Below are 17,342 nucleotides of genomic sequence, written 5' to 3'. Positions count from 1 at the left end.
TAGGCTCAAAGAGCACTAGGCTTGACTTTAAATACACCAAATGTTTTACTTTGATAGAAACACACATTTACACTTAACAAAAATATAATTGCAACATGCAAAGTGTTGGTCCCATGTTTCATGAGCTGAAAAAAAAAAAATCCCAGACATTTTCCAAAAGCTTATTTCTCTCAAATTGTGTGCACACATTTTTTTTTCATCCCTGTTAATGAGCATTTCTCCTTTGCCAAGATAACCCATCCACCTGACATACCAAGAAGCTGATTAAACAGAATGCGCATTACACAGGTGCACCTTGTGCTGGAGAAAACATGGCGTATTTCTGTCTGTAATAATAAATCCCCTTTGTTGGGAAAAACTAATTCTGATTGGCTGGACCTAGCTTCCCAGTGGGTGGGCCTGGCTGCCAAGTGGGTGGGCCTATGCCCTCCAAGGCCCACCCATGGCTGCACCCCTTCCCAGTCATGTGAAATACATAGAGTACTACCTAATTCATTTATTTCAATTTACCGATTTCCTTATAAGTAACTTAGTCAAATCTTTTCAATCTTTGCATGTTGCTTTTATATTTTAGTTCAGTGTACATATACTCAACAGCAACTAAACTCCACATTTCTTGCCACATGGTCATTATTCTAATCATTTTGCAGTTATTTTAATAGGTGGATTGACCAAGCAAGAAAAAAAGTGAGAATTGGCAGGGGATTCCCTTGCACACAGTGAGGTGGAGTGGAGAAGCCTCCATCTTAAACCCAGGACCTCCTGCTACAGCCCCTACTGTCCTCATTAGCAAGAAGCAGCTGGCTGCTGGGTGGAAGAGGGACGCTTGGGCCTGGGGAGGGAGAGGTCAATCTGGAACGTCCTAACAAAATGGATGGGTTGACAGATTCATTTTTTTTCAATTGTTGCTGGTTTGTTCCCCAGAAAATTCAGTTGTTCAGGGGCAGGTATGGTTTAGGACACTACAAGGACTATTTTTTAGATAAAAAAAAAAAAAGTAACCTTTATTTAACTAGGCAAGTCCGTTAAGAACAAATTCTTACTTAAAATGACGGTCTACCGGTGAACAGTGGGTTAACTGCCTTGTTCATGGGGCAGAATAACCGATTTTTACCTCGTCAGCTCGGGGATTCGATCTAGCAACCTTTCATTTACTGTCCCAACTCTCTAAGCACTAGGCTACCTGCCACCCCAATTAAGGTTGTGTGAGATAAAAACATTGATGTGGTCAGACAAAAAGACAGTATTTATAAAATGGGTGTACATTTTTTGCAATAAAAGGCACATCATTTAACAACAGTTCTGTGTACGATGGACCACAACTCATTTTCTTTGGATCAGTGTGCAGCTTTGGAATTCGTTTTACCAGTTGCATTATTTCCTCATATAGAGTGGTCTGGGGTACTACAGACAATCACCCCAACTCTCAGTTTGGTCACATACCAAACAACATCTAACCTAACATATCTTCCTCTGGCCCGAGTGTCCTCCAAGGATCCCAGTTTCACCTCAGCAATCTGTGGAGCCTGCCATGGCACTAAACCGAGTAGGAGGATCTACTGGATCACACACCCCTGAAACACACAGAGAGAGGTGCAGTAAGATAGAGACCCAGGGAAACAGTATTAGACATGAAAAGGTTTTCTGTCTGGAACACAAAGGCAACTACTAGACGGTATCATGCATGTGAAACAATTGCTTTGCAGATGACTGTTGTGAGTAATACAGGTCGGAAATCTGAGAGAGAGATTACAGAAAAGCTTATCAGGAAGGAAGGAACCAACTCTTATCTCCTGAGGTGGTGGGTCTTCTATCACGACTCATAAACACAGGCCCACAGACTGAAGGGGATTGTGAGGTATCTGAGAAACTACACTTACAAGATACTAAACTTAAAACACAATGTTGTCTTTGTCTGTGGAGGGAGCCTTGCCCTCTCACCGTCTGTTTCCTTTTTAACCTAATCAAGGACCTGTACTGATTGTGTGTGTGTGTTGTCTATCTGGGTTGTGAGGAAGAGCAGTTTCTGAGAGGAAGCGTGTTGGGATGGTTCAGAAGAGTTATGAAGGGGACAAAGAGAGCCTCTGTCCAGGCATGGCCTTGAGTAAGCATCACGATCATGTGTCATGACTCTGTTCGACACCAACGCTAGCGAACACAACGACCAAACACACTGCAAGAGCTCTTAGTCCACTGCCAGCCTCAAACCCGCATGTGCACAAGAATGCACACGTACACACACACACACACACACACACACACACACACACACACACACTTGGCTTTGCATCATACTTCCAGAACATTCAAAAGGTAGGATGTAGAACTGTATGGCATATAAAAACCCAAATAGTATCAAATCTAACCTTGGCGCCAAGAATCAAATCTCACGTGCCATTAACAAAACATTTATTTAACCGTATCACAAGAGACTAACTCAAACCTAACCCTCACAGTTCTGGCATGTTTAGTCAAAAAACATACAAGCAGAACACACATCAACCATGTATGTAGCCATACATCAACCATATACCCATATGAAACCATACGTCCCTATAGTACCTGCAGTGAGTAGCTCTGCGTTCTTCCTGTCCTTTGTGATGTAGAGGGCTGTCATGAGGAAGAAGAGCCCACCCAGGACCCCTACGAAAGGGCACAGCAGGAAGCTGTACTCCAGACTACGGAAACTCCACGTATGCGAGTCAGGCTGGTATGTACGCAGAGCGTCTGAGATCTACAGACCGATAGGGGCAAGAAAAGAGGCAGTAGTCACAGGGGTCTGACTCAATGCCATATTCAATTTGGTCAAATCAATGATAATTTAATGAGAACATTTTTTAAATTGAAATTGACCTCAACCTTGATGGTCACTGGTTACTGACGTACATGCACGCAGGTTAGCATTTTTGGCATGAATGTTGTTCTGGAGGCAAACCTCCTGAGTGGTCACTAGCTGGCATAACCACAAAGTAGACCTAACCCTAACCACACTGCTAACCCTACTGACTTACCCTTACCTTAAATAAGACCAAAAAGCTCATTTTTGTTTTCATGATTTCTTACAATAAAGTCAATTTTGACTTTGCAGCTGGCCCATCTAGCAAAAATCGCTCAGTTCTGCCTCAAGGACAAGACTCATCCCAATAAATGTCAATCTGCGACATACACACCATACTGTAGGCCTAAGAGTTTTGATTCAACCATGAATGACAGTCTTACAGATCCTAGCAGGTAAGGGCTTCCGGCATCTCCTAGGAGATGACAGACCATGATCTGCAGAGCTTCAGCTGTAGCTCTCCTGGTTGGCACCACCACATACTGAGAAGAGAAGGAATATATATATATCAGGCTTTGTCACATTAGTAAAATCAAGAACTAGCTTGCTCAAGTCAATTCTTTAGATGCAGGGTTGGAAAGGTATACAGAAACATATGTCTAACTCACTGAAACTGCTTGGTTAATGCCATTTGCCATCTGAAGAGTCAAAAGATATCAGTGAATCAGACTCACCAGTAGGATATCAGCTAGAACGGCCCAGTTCAGTGACAATAGAGTCTCCCCAATGCCGATGAACACCTGAGCAGAATGAGACGTTCACAGGTATCCAAAACAACATCTGGTCAACGTAACATTTGTTCAAAAGCATTTTAGCAGCTCCCAGTGTGAGCAGGACCTCAATCAAATTCATTTCTGAAGTATTTTGTCCATCAGCACTTGTCACAAAGTGATTTTTACAGTAACCTGGCAACCCCAAAGAGCAAGCAGGAAAAGCTAGAGCTGATGTCATACATAAGTGGCAGGGATGCTTGTAGACGCCAGTACAATGGCGGCGAAGAAGCAGGGGGCGGAGCTGAGCATGCCCACAGCACAGATGAGGGGGTCTGCGTTGGGCACCCTGTCCCTCAGTTTCCTGGAGATGGTGCTGCCCAACGAAACACCCAAAATACCCGTCACCACCGTCACGACCCCAAAGATGTAACTGGACAGAAATATATATATTTTTTAAACAGTTGAAACATCTAACTGAAGTGTTATTGTTTTAAGGAATTCAAGCAAAGAGAATAAAAAGGTCAGAGTTCAGGCAAAAAAAGGCTTTCATTAATTTGTTCATTAATCTATCCACTCATTAATTTATTTGTTCATACCTGTCGGAGGTGTCGCAGGGTTCAGTGTTGCAGGGTGGCTGGATGCCCTGAGCGACCTGAGCTCGGCTCAGGAAGATGGGTGTCCAGAAGGCCAGAGCTCCAGTCAGAAAAGCCATGGCAGTAACTCCCAGTGATGACCACACAAAACTCTTACTGCATGGAGAAACGAACAGAGATATTAAACAAACAGCATTCACTAAGTTGGTGATTTATATTTGAGAATGTTTCACAGCTTAGTCATTCGATTTTTTAAATTTTTAAATAATTTTATATATTTGACATGTTATAAAAATTCCATAAAATCCTGAAAGTTTCCAAAATTCCGGCAGTTTACTGGTCAACTTTGAAAGTTACCGGTAATATACCCTTCCCTTGTAACCCTACGGCATTGGGTTAGGGGTCTCCCACCCACTTTTCTGTTTTTGTTTAAAGGAACTCAGTCTTAACTTAGTTAGACAAAGGTGCAATTTCAAAATGTGGTTGTTGCATCAGCAGTTTCTCTCTTGTTGTGTCAGTCACTGACAGTCACTCAATTAGCCATGTCAGCTAAAATGTTTTAGATTGGTAGTTAGTCTAGCCAGCTATCTAAACCTGGTAGTAATCCTGGCTGAACTACCGACCGTGCAGGCAGGCTCCGGTCCTCCTGGGGGCCCCCATTGATTTTGTTAGTCCCTCTCATCATATTAACATGGCATAAATCATGACAAAATGTGTATAATTGCAGGAAATAAATCTTAAAACTACAAAATGTGAAAATACACTACATGACCAAAAGTATGTGGACACCTGCTTGTCAAACATCTCATTCCAAAATCATGGGCATTAATATGGAGTTGGTTCCCCCTTTGCTGCTATAACAGCCTCCACTCTTCTGGGAAGGCTTTCTGCAGAGACTTGATTCCATACAGCCACAAAAGCAGCACTAATGTTAGGCGTTTAGGCCCGACTTGCAGTCGGCATTCCAATTCATCCCAAATGTGTTAGATGGGGTTGAGGTCAGGGCTCTGTGCAGGCCAGTCAAGTTCTTCCACACCAATCTCAACAAACCATTTCTGTATGGACCTCGTTTTATGCACAGGTGAACTGTCATGCTGAAACAGGAAAGGGCCTTGCCCAAACTGTTGCCACAAAGTTGGAAGCACAGAATTGTTTAGAATGTCATTGTATGCTGCAGCATTAAGATTTCCCTTCACTGGAACTAAGGGGCTTAACCCGAACGATTAAAAACAGCCCCAGACCATTATTCCTCCTCTACCGAACTTTACAGTTGTCACTATGCAGTCTGGCAAATAGCATTCTCTTGGCATCCGCCAAACATAGATTCATCCTTCAGACTGCCAGATGGTGAAGCATGATTCAACACTTCAGAGAACGCGTTTCCACTGCTCCAGAGTCCAATCGTTGCGAGCTTTCCATCACTCCAGCCGTAGCTTGGCATTGCGCATGGTGATCTTAGGCTTGTGTGTGTCTGCTCGGCCACGGAAACCCACAATTGGCCCATTGTCGTCAGGGTTAGGGTTTGGCCGGGGTAGGCTGTCATTGTAAATAAGAATATGATAACTGCATTCTTGTGCACATGTGGGTTTGAGGCTGGCAGTGGACTAAGAGCTCTTGCAGTGTGTTTGGTCGTTGTGTTCGCTAGCGTTGGTGTCGAACAGAGTCATGACACATGATCGTGAATATGATAACTGATTTGCCTAGTTAAATAAAGGTTCAATAAAAAATACAAACCATTTAAATGAAGCTCCCAACAAACAGTTCTTCGTTGATGTTGCATCCAGAGGCCGTTTGAAACTCGGTAGTGAGTGTTACAACCGAGGACGGACTATTTTTACACGCTACGCGCTTCAGTGGTCCCGTTCTGTGAGCTTGTTTGGCCTACCACTTCACGGCTAAGCCGTTGTTTCTCCTAGACATTTCCATTTCACAATAACAACACTTACAGTTGACCAGGGCAGCTCTAGCAGGGCAGAAATTTTCCGAACTGGCTTGTTGGAAAGGTGGCATCCTATGACGGTCACTGAGTTCCTCGGTAAGGCCATTCTGCTGCCAATATTTGTCTATGAAGATTGCATGACTGTGTGTTCGATTTTATACACCTGTCAGCAACGGGTGTGGCTGAAATAGCTGAATCCACTAATTTGAAGGGGTGTCCACATACTTTTGTATATATAGTGTAGCTGTAAAATTGCGCTCTTCTCTCTCCACCGCCAAGAGAGGGGTCACTAAATGTTTTGCCCACGAGGTGGGTAGGCCTCGAAAATCTACTGCCGGCCCTGAGTCGGAGACACAAAATTCAATCAAGGAGACAAGATGCATTATGTGTTCTCATTTTGTCCCACTTCTTCAGAAGATACTTGACGTCCTCCAGGTAAGAGGTGTGCTCTATGGTACTTCCTCCATGGCCGTCAGAGGCCCCTCGTGGGGGGTTTGGGCACAACACAGCCAGCAGGAGCAGACCCAGGGAACCCAGGATGGGATTGAGCTGAGACAGACAGATGGACAGACCAACAGACAGACAGTGAGAACGGCAGACAAATATGAGTCATCAAACCAGGAGAGAATGTCTACTGCTCTTGCGCTCTGTCGCCAGGCAACAGGACTCAAGGAGGGATGACATGATTTCATCTGCTTCTTCAGATAGAACAACTACTGTCCGATCTCAAATGACATTATTTCATGACAGACCCTGCTTGTGAACAGGAAGCTGCAAGAACACATCAGGGGTCTAAACATTATGTCGATTCTGTGGCAAAAAGTTTTGTCTGTTACAAAACCGTTTTGCAACAGAAACCGTTCACTCCAAATGGAAAACACAAACAAAAGTTCATATTGGACAAATTAAGGTATTTGTTGGTCCTGCCCCGTTTCATTCCGTTTGGTTCTTACACGGTAAATGGTTTTTCGGAATGAATACACACCTGATGAAATATTGAGAAGATAATGTGCCACGGTGTGTGGATTAGAGGTGTGTTATAAAGATGTGCGTGTCACAACATGAGAACTGGAGGTGTGCTGCTTTATTTCAATACAATAGGTTGTGTTTCTGGGACTTACCCGTAAGGCCCAACGCCAGTCTCCAGTGGCATTGGCAACAGAGGATCCTATTATGTATCCCAGACCACTGAAAAACACAAACAGGAGGACATTGACATTGGAATGTGAACTAGCCTAATGCCCAAAAGGAATGCTAGAGCCCAACTTTCTTTCTCCAGTGTGATTCCCCTTGCCTGTGACTTGATTACGAGATTTCTGCTATTTTACAAAACCACTAGACCAAGATACGAGTCTGAAAGCTCCCCTATTCCACGTGGATCTGGTCAAATGTTGTAGTGCACTAAATAGGGAATAGGTTGCTATAGTAGTGCACTATATAGGGAATAGGTTGCTCTAGTAGTGCACTAAATAGGGAATAGGGTGCTATAGTAGTGCACTTTATAGGGAATAGGGTGCTATAGTAGTGCACTAAATAGGGAATAGGGTGCTATAGTAGTGCACTTTTAGGGAATAGGGTGCCATTTCAGCCACACACCATTAGTAGTGTGTTGAGGGCACCATGAGGATTACTAAACTACGGTGTGGAATCTGACCTTCCAACAGGGATGAAGATGTAGAAGGCAGAGATCATGACGGTCCTCTTGGCTCCAGAGAACAGGTCTCCTATGATGGTAGGGGCGATGGTGGAGTAGCTGGCCTCTCCTGTCCCCACCAGGGCTCTCAACAGCACCAGCAGCCAGAAATACTGACAATGCAACAATACTGAAACTTTACCAGTCCATTCCAGGGGAGAATGACTGCCCCCTCTCAGTGAAGCCATGAAGTTAAAAGACCAACCACTCCACAAATTTCTTGTCAACAAACTATAGTTTTGGCATGTCGGTTAGGACATCTACTTTGTGCATGAATGACACAAGTAATTTTTCCAACAGTTGTTCACAGACAGATTATTTCACTTATAATTCACTGTATCACAATTCCACTGGGTCAGAAGTTTACATGCACTAAGTTGACTGTGCCTTTAAACAGCTTGGAAAATTCCAGAAAATGATGTCATGGCTTTAGAAGCTTCTGATAGGCTAATTCACATCATTTGAGTCAATTGGAGGTGTAACTGTGGATGTATTTCAAGGCCTACCTTCAAACTTAAACCTACTATTATTCTGACATTTCACATTCTTAAAATAAAGTGGTGATCCTAACTGACATAATACAGGGATTTTTTTACTAGGATTAAATGTCAGGAATGGTTAAAAACTGAATTTAAATGTTTTTGGCTAAGGTGTATGTAAAGGTGTGTTGAGTCTGACTGATCTACAAATCATCTTGCATCATAAATAACTACTAAATATTATTTGAATATCATTCAGTCACAATTTACCCATGATACACCACGATTTTGATGCTCTCGAACACAGCCAATGGTTTACTTACCGATTCTGTGACAAAAGAGCTGCTCAGGGTCATCACCACCCACACACTCAGCCCGCCAATCATGATGAACTTCCTGTTGTAGCGGTCGCCAAGGTACCCAAAGATTGGAGCCAAAATAATGAAACTGCAGATGAAAACTGTAAACGCATTAACAATTTAAGTGTGTTTACAGATTTCAATATCATGAGACAGGTTTCTACTTCTCACAGGAATAATCCTAAGTATTGGTGGAGGTAGAAGCCTTATTGTTTGTTGCCCATTATTTTACTCGAATTAGGGTTAAGGGGGAAATAATACACAGTATTAGTCAAAAGTTTAGACACACCTACACATTCAAGGGTTTTTCTTTTTTTTAAACTATTTTCTACATTGTAGAATAACAGTGAAGACATCAAAACTATGAAATAACACATATGGAACCATGTAGTAACCAAAAAAGTGGTAAACAAGTCAAAACATGTTTTATATTTGAGATTCTTCAAAGTAGCCACCCTTTGTGCACTCTTGGCATTCTGTCAACCAGCTTCATGAGGTTAATCACCTGGAATGCATTTCAATTAACAGGCGTGCCTTGTTAATTTGTGGAATTTATTTCCTTCTTAATGTGTTTGAGCCAATCAGCTGTGTTGTGACAAGGTAGGGGTGGTATACAGAAGATAGCTCTATTTGGTAAAATACCAAGTCCATATTATGGCAAGAACAGCTCAAATAGGCAAAGAGAAACAACAGTCCATCATTACTTTAAGACATGAAAGTCAATCAATAAGGACCGTTTCAAGAACTTTGAAAGTGCAGTCGCAAAAAACATCAAGCGCTATGACGAAACTGTCTCTCATGAGGACCGCCACAGGAAAGGAAGACCCAGAGTTACCTTTGCTGCAGAGGATAAGTTCCTTAGAGTTACCAGCCTCAGAAATTGCAGCCCAAATAAATGCTTCCAGAGTTCAAGTAACAGACACATCTCAACATGGGGATTCCCGAGTGGAGCAGCGGTCTAAGGCACCACATCTCACTCCTAGAGACATCACTACAAACCCTGGTTCGATTCCAGGCTGTATCACAACCGTCCGTGATTGGGAGTACCATAGGGTGGTGCACAATTGGCACAGCGTCCGCCGGGTTTGGCCCGGGGTAGGCCGTCATTGTAAATAAGAATATGTTCTTAAAACTGACATGACTAATTAAAATTAAGGTTACATAACAATAACAGCATCATCTGTTCAGAGGAAACTGTGTGAATCAGGCCTTCATGGTCAAACTGCTGCAAAGAAACCACTACTAAAGGACACCAATAATAAGAGGAGACTTGCTTGGGCCAAGAAACACAAACGATGGACATTAGACCGGTAGAAATCTGTCCTTTTGGTCTGATGAGTCCAAATTTGAGATTTTTGGTTCCAACTGCCGTGTCTCTGTGAAATGCAGAGTAGGTGAACGGATGATCTCCACATGTGTGGTTTCCACCGCGAAGCATGGAGGAGGAGGTGTGATGGTGCTTTGCTGGTGACACTGTCTGTGATTTATTTAGAATTCAAGGCACACTTAACAAGCATGGCTACCACAACATTCAGCAGTGATATACCACCCATTCTGGTTTGCGCTGTGGGACTATCATTGGTTTTTCAACAGGACAATGATCCAACACCCCTCCAGGCTGTGTAAGGGCTATTTGACCAAGAAGGAGAGTGATGGAATGCTGCATCAGATGACCTGGCCTCAACGATAGCCCGACCTCAACCCAATTGAGATGGTTTGGGATGAATTGGACCGCAGAGTGAAGGAAAAGCAGCCAACTAGTGCTCAGCATATGTGGGAACTTCTTCAAGACTGTTGGAAATGTATTCTAGGTGAAGCTGGTTGAAAGAATGCCAAAGAGTGTGCAAAGCTGTCATCAAGGCAAAGGGTGGCTACTTTAAAGAATCTCAAACATTAAATATAGTTTGATTTAACACTTTTTTGGTTACTACATGATTCAATGTGTTAATTCATAGTTTTTTTATGTCTTCACCATTATTTTTACAATGTACAAAATAGTAAAAAATAAAAACCTTTGAATGAGTAGATGTGTCCAAACTTTTGTCTGGTACTGTATGTACAGAAAAAAAAAATATATATATGGGGATTTGAAATAATCCCAACTACTACATTGATAGAAACCACAATCTGCAATATTACAGTTTATCTACCCCCTAAAAAAATGCTTAAATTAAAATAATGTTTCACAGTATACAACATCATGAAACTGGAAGATTCATTTTGTCGGAGTGAGGAACTGAGGGGGTAGTAAAGCACGCTACCATCTCCTCATGAAGGCATTCAAAACAAAATGCCTGCCATCATGACACTGCAGTTTTTTTTTTTACCAATAACTGCAGCCACAATGCAAGGGAAATGTTTATGTTGATAATGCAATACACCACAGTCAGGAAAGCATCGTTAAAACTTTTGACAAATACTGCTGCACTATGCTTCTGACTGAAAAGCCTAGGGGTGAAAACAAAAGAGTCTCTGAGATAGTCTAATGTTGTTGCCTAAATCAGCTTGTATTGGTTAAGTCTACCTCGGTGGTGCATCTCCACAATGCCTTCATTAAATGGCCCAGTCAGTGTTAGAGTAAGAGGTGCTCTGTTTTCCGACACTCGTGCTGGTCCACAGGAGCAGATGGTCATTAGGATTCAGTCGGAGTAGATAAAGTATGAATGTCGCCAGAATACTTGATCTCCGTGAAGAACGCTGGACAATATGTTACATGTGAAAACACAATCAGGACCAACAGACCCAGAACTAAATGGACATGATTAGGAGATGTGGTAAAACACACACATGAACAGTCCCTTCAGAACGTATTCACACCCCTTGACTCATTCCACATTTTGTTGTGTTACAGCCTGAATTCCAAATGGATTAAATAGATTTAGTTTCTATCACCCATCTACACATAATACACCATAAAGTGAAAACATGTTTTTAGACATTATTGCTAATTTATTGAAAATTAAGTACAGAAATATCTCATTTACATAAGTATTCACACCCCTGAGTTAATACTTTGTAGAAGCACCTTTACAGCTGTGAGTCTTTTTGGGTAAGCCTGTAAGAGATTTCCAACACCTGAGCTGTGTTCAAATACCTATCCTAACATACTGTATACTACATACTATTGGTTAATTTTAGTATAGCACTTCACCGGTCTACCGGAAGTTGATGCCGTTGCTATGCAACTTCTCGCTAGCGTGTTAGCGTAACAAACTACTAGCTAGACATCTTATGACTTCAATAACAATGTCCATTGAGAAAGCACAACGACTATACCACTTCGCTATGCTAAGAAAGACACGGATAATCAAGTGAATAAACGTTTGGTAGTTAGCGTATAGTTAGCTAGCTACCTATATGCTATATGCTAACATAAGGGTACATACAAGCAACAGCTGTAATGATATACTATGCTAGCCTAGCTAACAAATTGTCAGCCAACGTAACATATTTGGAAAGTCATTACTTTTTATATTACATTGCGCAACATTTTCTTAACATTTGTCATAATTAGTTAAAGCAATGAATTTGTTTCCAATCTCGTCGGACTTCGAACGCATATTTTCCGCCATTTTCTTCAAATCTGAAAAAGGTGTGAAGCAACGCCTCTCTTTTGGAGAAGTGCATTATGGGCCCTAAAAGCACAGAAATAGTGTCCACTGCTTGTATACTTCAAATGTTGGCATTTAATCCTAGTAAAAATTCCCTGTCTTGGGTCAGTTAGGATCACCACTTTATTTTAAGAATGTGAAATGTCAGAATAATAGTAGAGAGAATTATTTATTTCAGCTTTTACTTCTTTCATCACATTCCCAGTGGGTCAGAAGTTTACATACACTCAATTAGTGTTTGGTAACATTGCCTTTAAATTAGATGATGCCATCTATTTTGTGAAGTGCACCAGTTCCTCCTGCAGCAAAGCACCCCCACAACATGATGCTGCCACCCCCCGTGCTCCACGGTTGGGATGATGTTCTTCGGCTTGCAAGCCTCCCCCTTTTTCCTCCAAACATAACGGTGGTCATTATGGCCAAACAGATATATTTTTGTTTCATTAGACCAGAGGACATTTCTCCAAAAAGTACCATCTTTGTCCCCATGTGCAGACGCAAACCGTAGTCTGGCTTTTGTATGGAGGTTTTGGAGCAGTGGCTTCTTCCTTGCTGAGCGGCCTTTCAGGTTATGTCGATATAGGACTCGTTTTACTGTGGCTATAGATGCTTTTGTACCTGTTTTCTCCATCATCTTCATAAGGTCCTTTGCTGTTGTTCTGAGATTGATTAGCATTTTTCACACCAAAGTACATTCATCTCTAGGAGAAAGAACGCATCTCCTTCCTGAGCGGTATGCCAGCTGTGTGGTCCCATGGTGTTTATACTTGCGTACCATTGTTTGTATACAGTTGTGGACAAAAGTTTTGACGATGACTCAAATATTAATTTTCACAAAGTCTGCTGCCTCAGTTTGTATGATGGCAATTTGCATATACTCCAGAATGTTATGAAGAGTGATCAGATGAATTGCAATTAATTGCAAAGTCCCTCTTTGCCATGCAAATGAACTGAATCCCCCCCCCAAAAAAAAAAAAAATCCACTGCATTTCAGCCCTAACACAAAAGGACCAGCTGATATTCTGCAAAAGGTACAGGGATTGGACTGGTGAAGACTGAGGTAAAGTCATTTTCTCTGATGAATCCCCTTTCCAATTGTTTGGGGCATTCGGAAAAAAGCTTGTCCGGAGAAGACAAGGTGAGCACTACCATCAGTCCTGTGTCATGCCAACAGTAAAGCATCCTGAGACCATTCATGTGTGGGGTTGCTTCTCAGCCAAGGGAGTGTGCTCGCTCACAATTTTGCCTAAGAACACAGCCATGCATAAAGAATGGTACCAACACATCCTCCGAGAGCAACTTCTCCCAACCATCCAGGAACAGTTTGGTGACGAACAATGCCTTTTCCAGCAAGATGGAGCACCTTGCCATTAGGCAAAAGTGATAACTAAGTGACTCGGGGAACAAAACATCGATATTTTGAGTCCATGGCCGGGAAACTCCCCAGACCTTAATCCCATTGAAAACTTGTGGTCAATCCTCAAGAGGCAGGTGGACAAAAAAAACACACAAATTCTGACAAACTCCAAGCATTGATTATGCAAGAATGGGCTGCCATCAGGATGTGGCCCAGAAGTGAATTGACAGCATGCCAGGGCGGATTGCAGAGGTTTTGAAAAAGAAGGGTCAACACTGCAAATATTGACTCTTTGCATCAACTTCATGTAAGTGTCAATAGAAGTCTGTGACACTTATGAAATGCTTGTAATTATACTTCAATATTCCATAGTAACATCTGACAAAAATATCTAAAGACACTGAGGCAGCAGACTTTGTGAAAATGAATATTTGTGTCATTCTCAAAACTTTTGGCCACGACTGCAGATGAACGTGGTACCTTCAGTGATGAACCAGACTTGTGGAGGTCTGATTGGCTGATATCTTTTGATTTTCCAATGATGTCAAGCAAAGGCACTGAGTTTGAAGGTAGGCCTTGAAATACATCCACAGGTACACTTCCAATTGACTCAAATTATGTAAATTAGCCAATCAGAATCTTCTAAAGCCATGACATAATTTTCTGGAATTTTCCAAGCTGTGTAAAGGCATAGTCAACTTAGTGTTTGTAAACTTCTGACCCACTGGTATTGTGATACAGTGAATTTTAAGTGAAATAATCCGTCTGTAAACAATTGTTGGAAAAATGACTTGTGTCATGCACAAAGTAGATGTCCTAACCAACTTACCAAAACTATAATTTGTTAACAAGAAATTTGAGGAGTGGTTGAAAAACTAGTTTTAATGACTCCAACCTAAGTGAATGTAAACTTCCGACCTCAACTGTATATCCATACTATGACCAATAAGCATACTACATAGTCAATTTACATCAAAAATAGTATGGTTAGTGTGAGTATTCGAACACAACTCTGGATTGTTCAACATTTTCCCCTCAAGCTCTTTCCAATTGGTTAATGATCAGTGCTAGAGAACCATTTTAAGGTCTTTCCATATATTTTCAAGTTGATTTAAGTCAAAACTGTAACTCGGCCACTCAGGAACTTTCACGTTCTTCTTGGTAAGCAACTCCAGTGTAGATTTTGCCTTATATTTTAGGTTTTTGTACTGCTGAAAGATTAATTCATCTCCTAGTGTCTGGTGGAAAGCAGACTGAACCAGGTTTTCCTTTAGGATTCCGTATATTTTTTATCCTGAAAAACTCCCCAGTCCTTAACGATTACAAGCATACCCATAACATGATGCAGCCACAACTACGCTTGAAAATAGCGAGAGTAGTACTCAGTAATGTGTTGTGTATTGGATTTGCCCCAAACATAACACTTTGTATTCAGGACAAAAAGTGAATTGCTTTGCCATATTTTTAAAGTTTTACTTTAGTGCCTTGTTTGAAAATAGGATGTGTGTATTTGGAATCTTTTTTATTCTGCACAGGCTTCCTTCTTTTCACTCTGTCAATTAGGTTAGTATTGTGGAGTAACTACAATGTTGTTGATCCATCCTCAGTTTACTCTCATCACAGCCATTAAACTCTGTAACTGTTTTAAAGTCACCATTGGCCTCAATCCCTGAGCGGTTTCCTTTCTCTCTGGCAACTGAGTTAGGAAGGACACCTGTATCTTTGTAGTGACTGGGTGTATTGATACACCATCTAAAGTGTAATTAATAACTTCATGTTTAAAAGGGATATACAATGTCTGCTTCTTTTTTTTTTTTTTACCCATCTACCAATAGGTGCCCTACTTTGCGAAGCATTGGAAAACCTCCCTGGCCTTTGTGGATAAATATGGGTGTGAAATTCATTGCTTGATAATTGTATGTGTGGGGTACAGAACTTTTGTTGTAAAAAAAATAATGTTAAACACTATTATTGCACACTTACAGTGGCTTGCGAAAGTATTCACCCCCTTGGAAGGGGGGTTTGTATCATTTGGGGGGTTTGTATCATTTGATTTACACAACATGCCAGCAATCTTTAAGTCATACCACATATTCTCAATTGGATTGAGGTCTGGGCCTAGGCCATTCCAAGACATTTAAGTGTTTCCCCTTAAACCACTCGAGTGTTGCTTTAGTAGTATTCTTAGGGTCATTGTCCTGCTGGAAGGGGAACCTCCACCCCAGTCTCAAATCTCTGGAAGACTAAAACTGGTTTCCCTCAATAATTTCAGTTTTTAGCGCCATCCATCATTCCTTCAATTCTGACCAGTTTCCCAGTTTCCCTGCTGATGAAAAACATCCCCACAGCATGATGCTGCCACCACCATGCTTCACTGTGGGGATGGTGTTCCCGGGGTGATGTGAGGGGTTGGGTTTGCGCCAGACATAGAGTTTTCCTTGATGGCCAATAAGATCCATTTTAGTCTCATCTGACCAGAGTACCTTCTTCTATGTGTTTGGGGAGTCTCCCACATGCCTTTTGGCAAACATCAAATGTGTTTGTTAATTTTTTTCTGGTCACTCTTCCGTAAAGCCCAGCTCTGTGGAGTGTACGGCTTAAGGTTGTCCTATGGACAGATACTCCAATCTCCGCTGTGGAGCTTTGCAGCTCCTTCAGGGTTATCTTTGGTCTCTTTTTTACCTCTCTGATTAATCCCCTCCTTGCCTGGTCCGTGAGTTTTGGTGGGCGGCCCTCTCTTTGCAGGTTTGTTGCGGTGCCATATTTTTTCCATTTTTTAATAATGGATTTAATGTTCAACGTTTCAGATATATTTTTTATAACCCAACCCTGATCTGTACTTCTCCACAACTTTGTCCCTGACCTGTTTGGAGAGCTCCTTGGTCTTCATGGTGACGCTTGCTTGGTGGTGGCCCTTGCTTAGTGGCGTTGTAGACTCTGGGGCCTTTCAGAACAGGTGTATATATACTAAGATCATGTGAAATATCATGTGAGTAAGTATTTCACATCACCAATTTGCACTATTGAGTCCATGCAACTTATTATGTGAGTTGTTACGCACATTTTTTACTCTAGAACTTATTTAGGCTTGCCATAACAAAGGGGTGGAATACTTGTTGACTCAAGACATTTCATTTTTTAATTCATTTGTAAAAATGTACACTTTGACATGATGGGGTATTTTGTGTAGGCCAGTAACCAAACATGCTCAATGTAATCCATTTTAAATTTAAGTTGTAACACAACAACATGTGGAGAGTCGTATGAATAGTTTATGAAGGCCCTGTAAAACAGATTATCTGAGATGGTATCAATGCATATTGCACAGGAAGTGAAGTAATCGTTGATCTATTTTCTTCCTGTCTTCTTGTAATGTGAGGGTATCTGTAGTCTGCACCCTCAGCATAATGTGGTTGTGGTTGTAAAGGGTGTGTAAATTAATGTACATTTGAATCATCGTATACCTGTCTGTAGTAGTCCAGACGTGCTGTCAGTTATATCAAAGAACTTCTGGATACTGAGAAGGACCCCTGTGAGATAAAAAGAGAAACAGTATTGCATTAGTTAGTACAAAAGGGACCCTCCAATACTTTATCAGCATCAGAAATGCCCAGTGGTGACCAGTCATTCAGGGCAGGTGAGGCAACTCCAAAATGCAGGTGTTTCAGCCTAGCTCAGTGCTTTTTGTGAAGGTTGGGCAGCCATTGGAAAATAAGGAGCTTAGGTGTTGGTAATGTGTCTATTTACCACTCTTAATTTCTC

At 41.6% G+C, this 17,342-nt stretch overlaps 1 protein-coding gene across 8 annotated transcripts in view; it reads right to left on the bottom strand.

Annotated features, from left to right (window-relative positions):
• Window positions 1-1,222: 1,222 nt before the first annotated feature.
• Window positions 1,223-17,342, bottom strand: part of spns3 (SPNS lysolipid transporter 3, sphingosine-1-phosphate (putative)) — a 32,160-nt gene continuing 16,040 nt past the window's right edge. For 2 of the 8 annotated variants that reach the window (XM_021617410.3, XM_021617411.3), the window contains exons 6-16: window positions 17,045-17,110; window positions 8,577-8,713; window positions 7,736-7,887; window positions 7,203-7,269; window positions 6,488-6,630; window positions 4,146-4,298; window positions 3,790-3,979; window positions 3,511-3,576; window positions 3,220-3,318; window positions 2,563-2,734; window positions 1,223-1,574 (exon numbers count right to left, since the gene is read on the bottom strand). In XM_021617410.3, coding sequence (XP_021473085.1) covers window positions 1,510-1,574; window positions 2,563-2,734; window positions 3,220-3,318; window positions 3,511-3,576; window positions 3,790-3,979; window positions 4,146-4,298; window positions 6,488-6,630; window positions 7,203-7,269; window positions 7,736-7,887; window positions 8,577-8,713; window positions 17,045-17,110 — 1,310 coding nt within the window. In that variant the 3' untranslated portion in view covers window positions 1,223-1,509. Of the gene's footprint in view, window positions 1,575-2,562; window positions 2,735-3,219; window positions 3,319-3,510; window positions 3,577-3,789; window positions 3,980-4,145; window positions 4,299-4,383; window positions 6,631-7,202; window positions 7,270-7,735; window positions 7,888-8,576; window positions 8,714-11,136; window positions 11,310-17,044; window positions 17,111-17,342 lie in introns of those variants that run through there. The other 6 variants (XM_021617413.3, XM_090188872.1, XM_090188870.1 and 3 more) reach the window with 5 other exon arrangements.

This window comes from Oncorhynchus mykiss, chromosome 10, assembly GCF_057628025.1.
Source record: "Oncorhynchus mykiss isolate SJ-2025 chromosome 10, ASM5762802v1, whole genome shotgun sequence".
NCBI lineage: Eukaryota > Metazoa > Chordata > Actinopteri > Salmoniformes > Salmonidae > Oncorhynchus > Oncorhynchus mykiss.
Note: the sequence above shows the minus strand (reverse complement) of the source record. Positions and strands in the feature narration are given on the sequence as shown.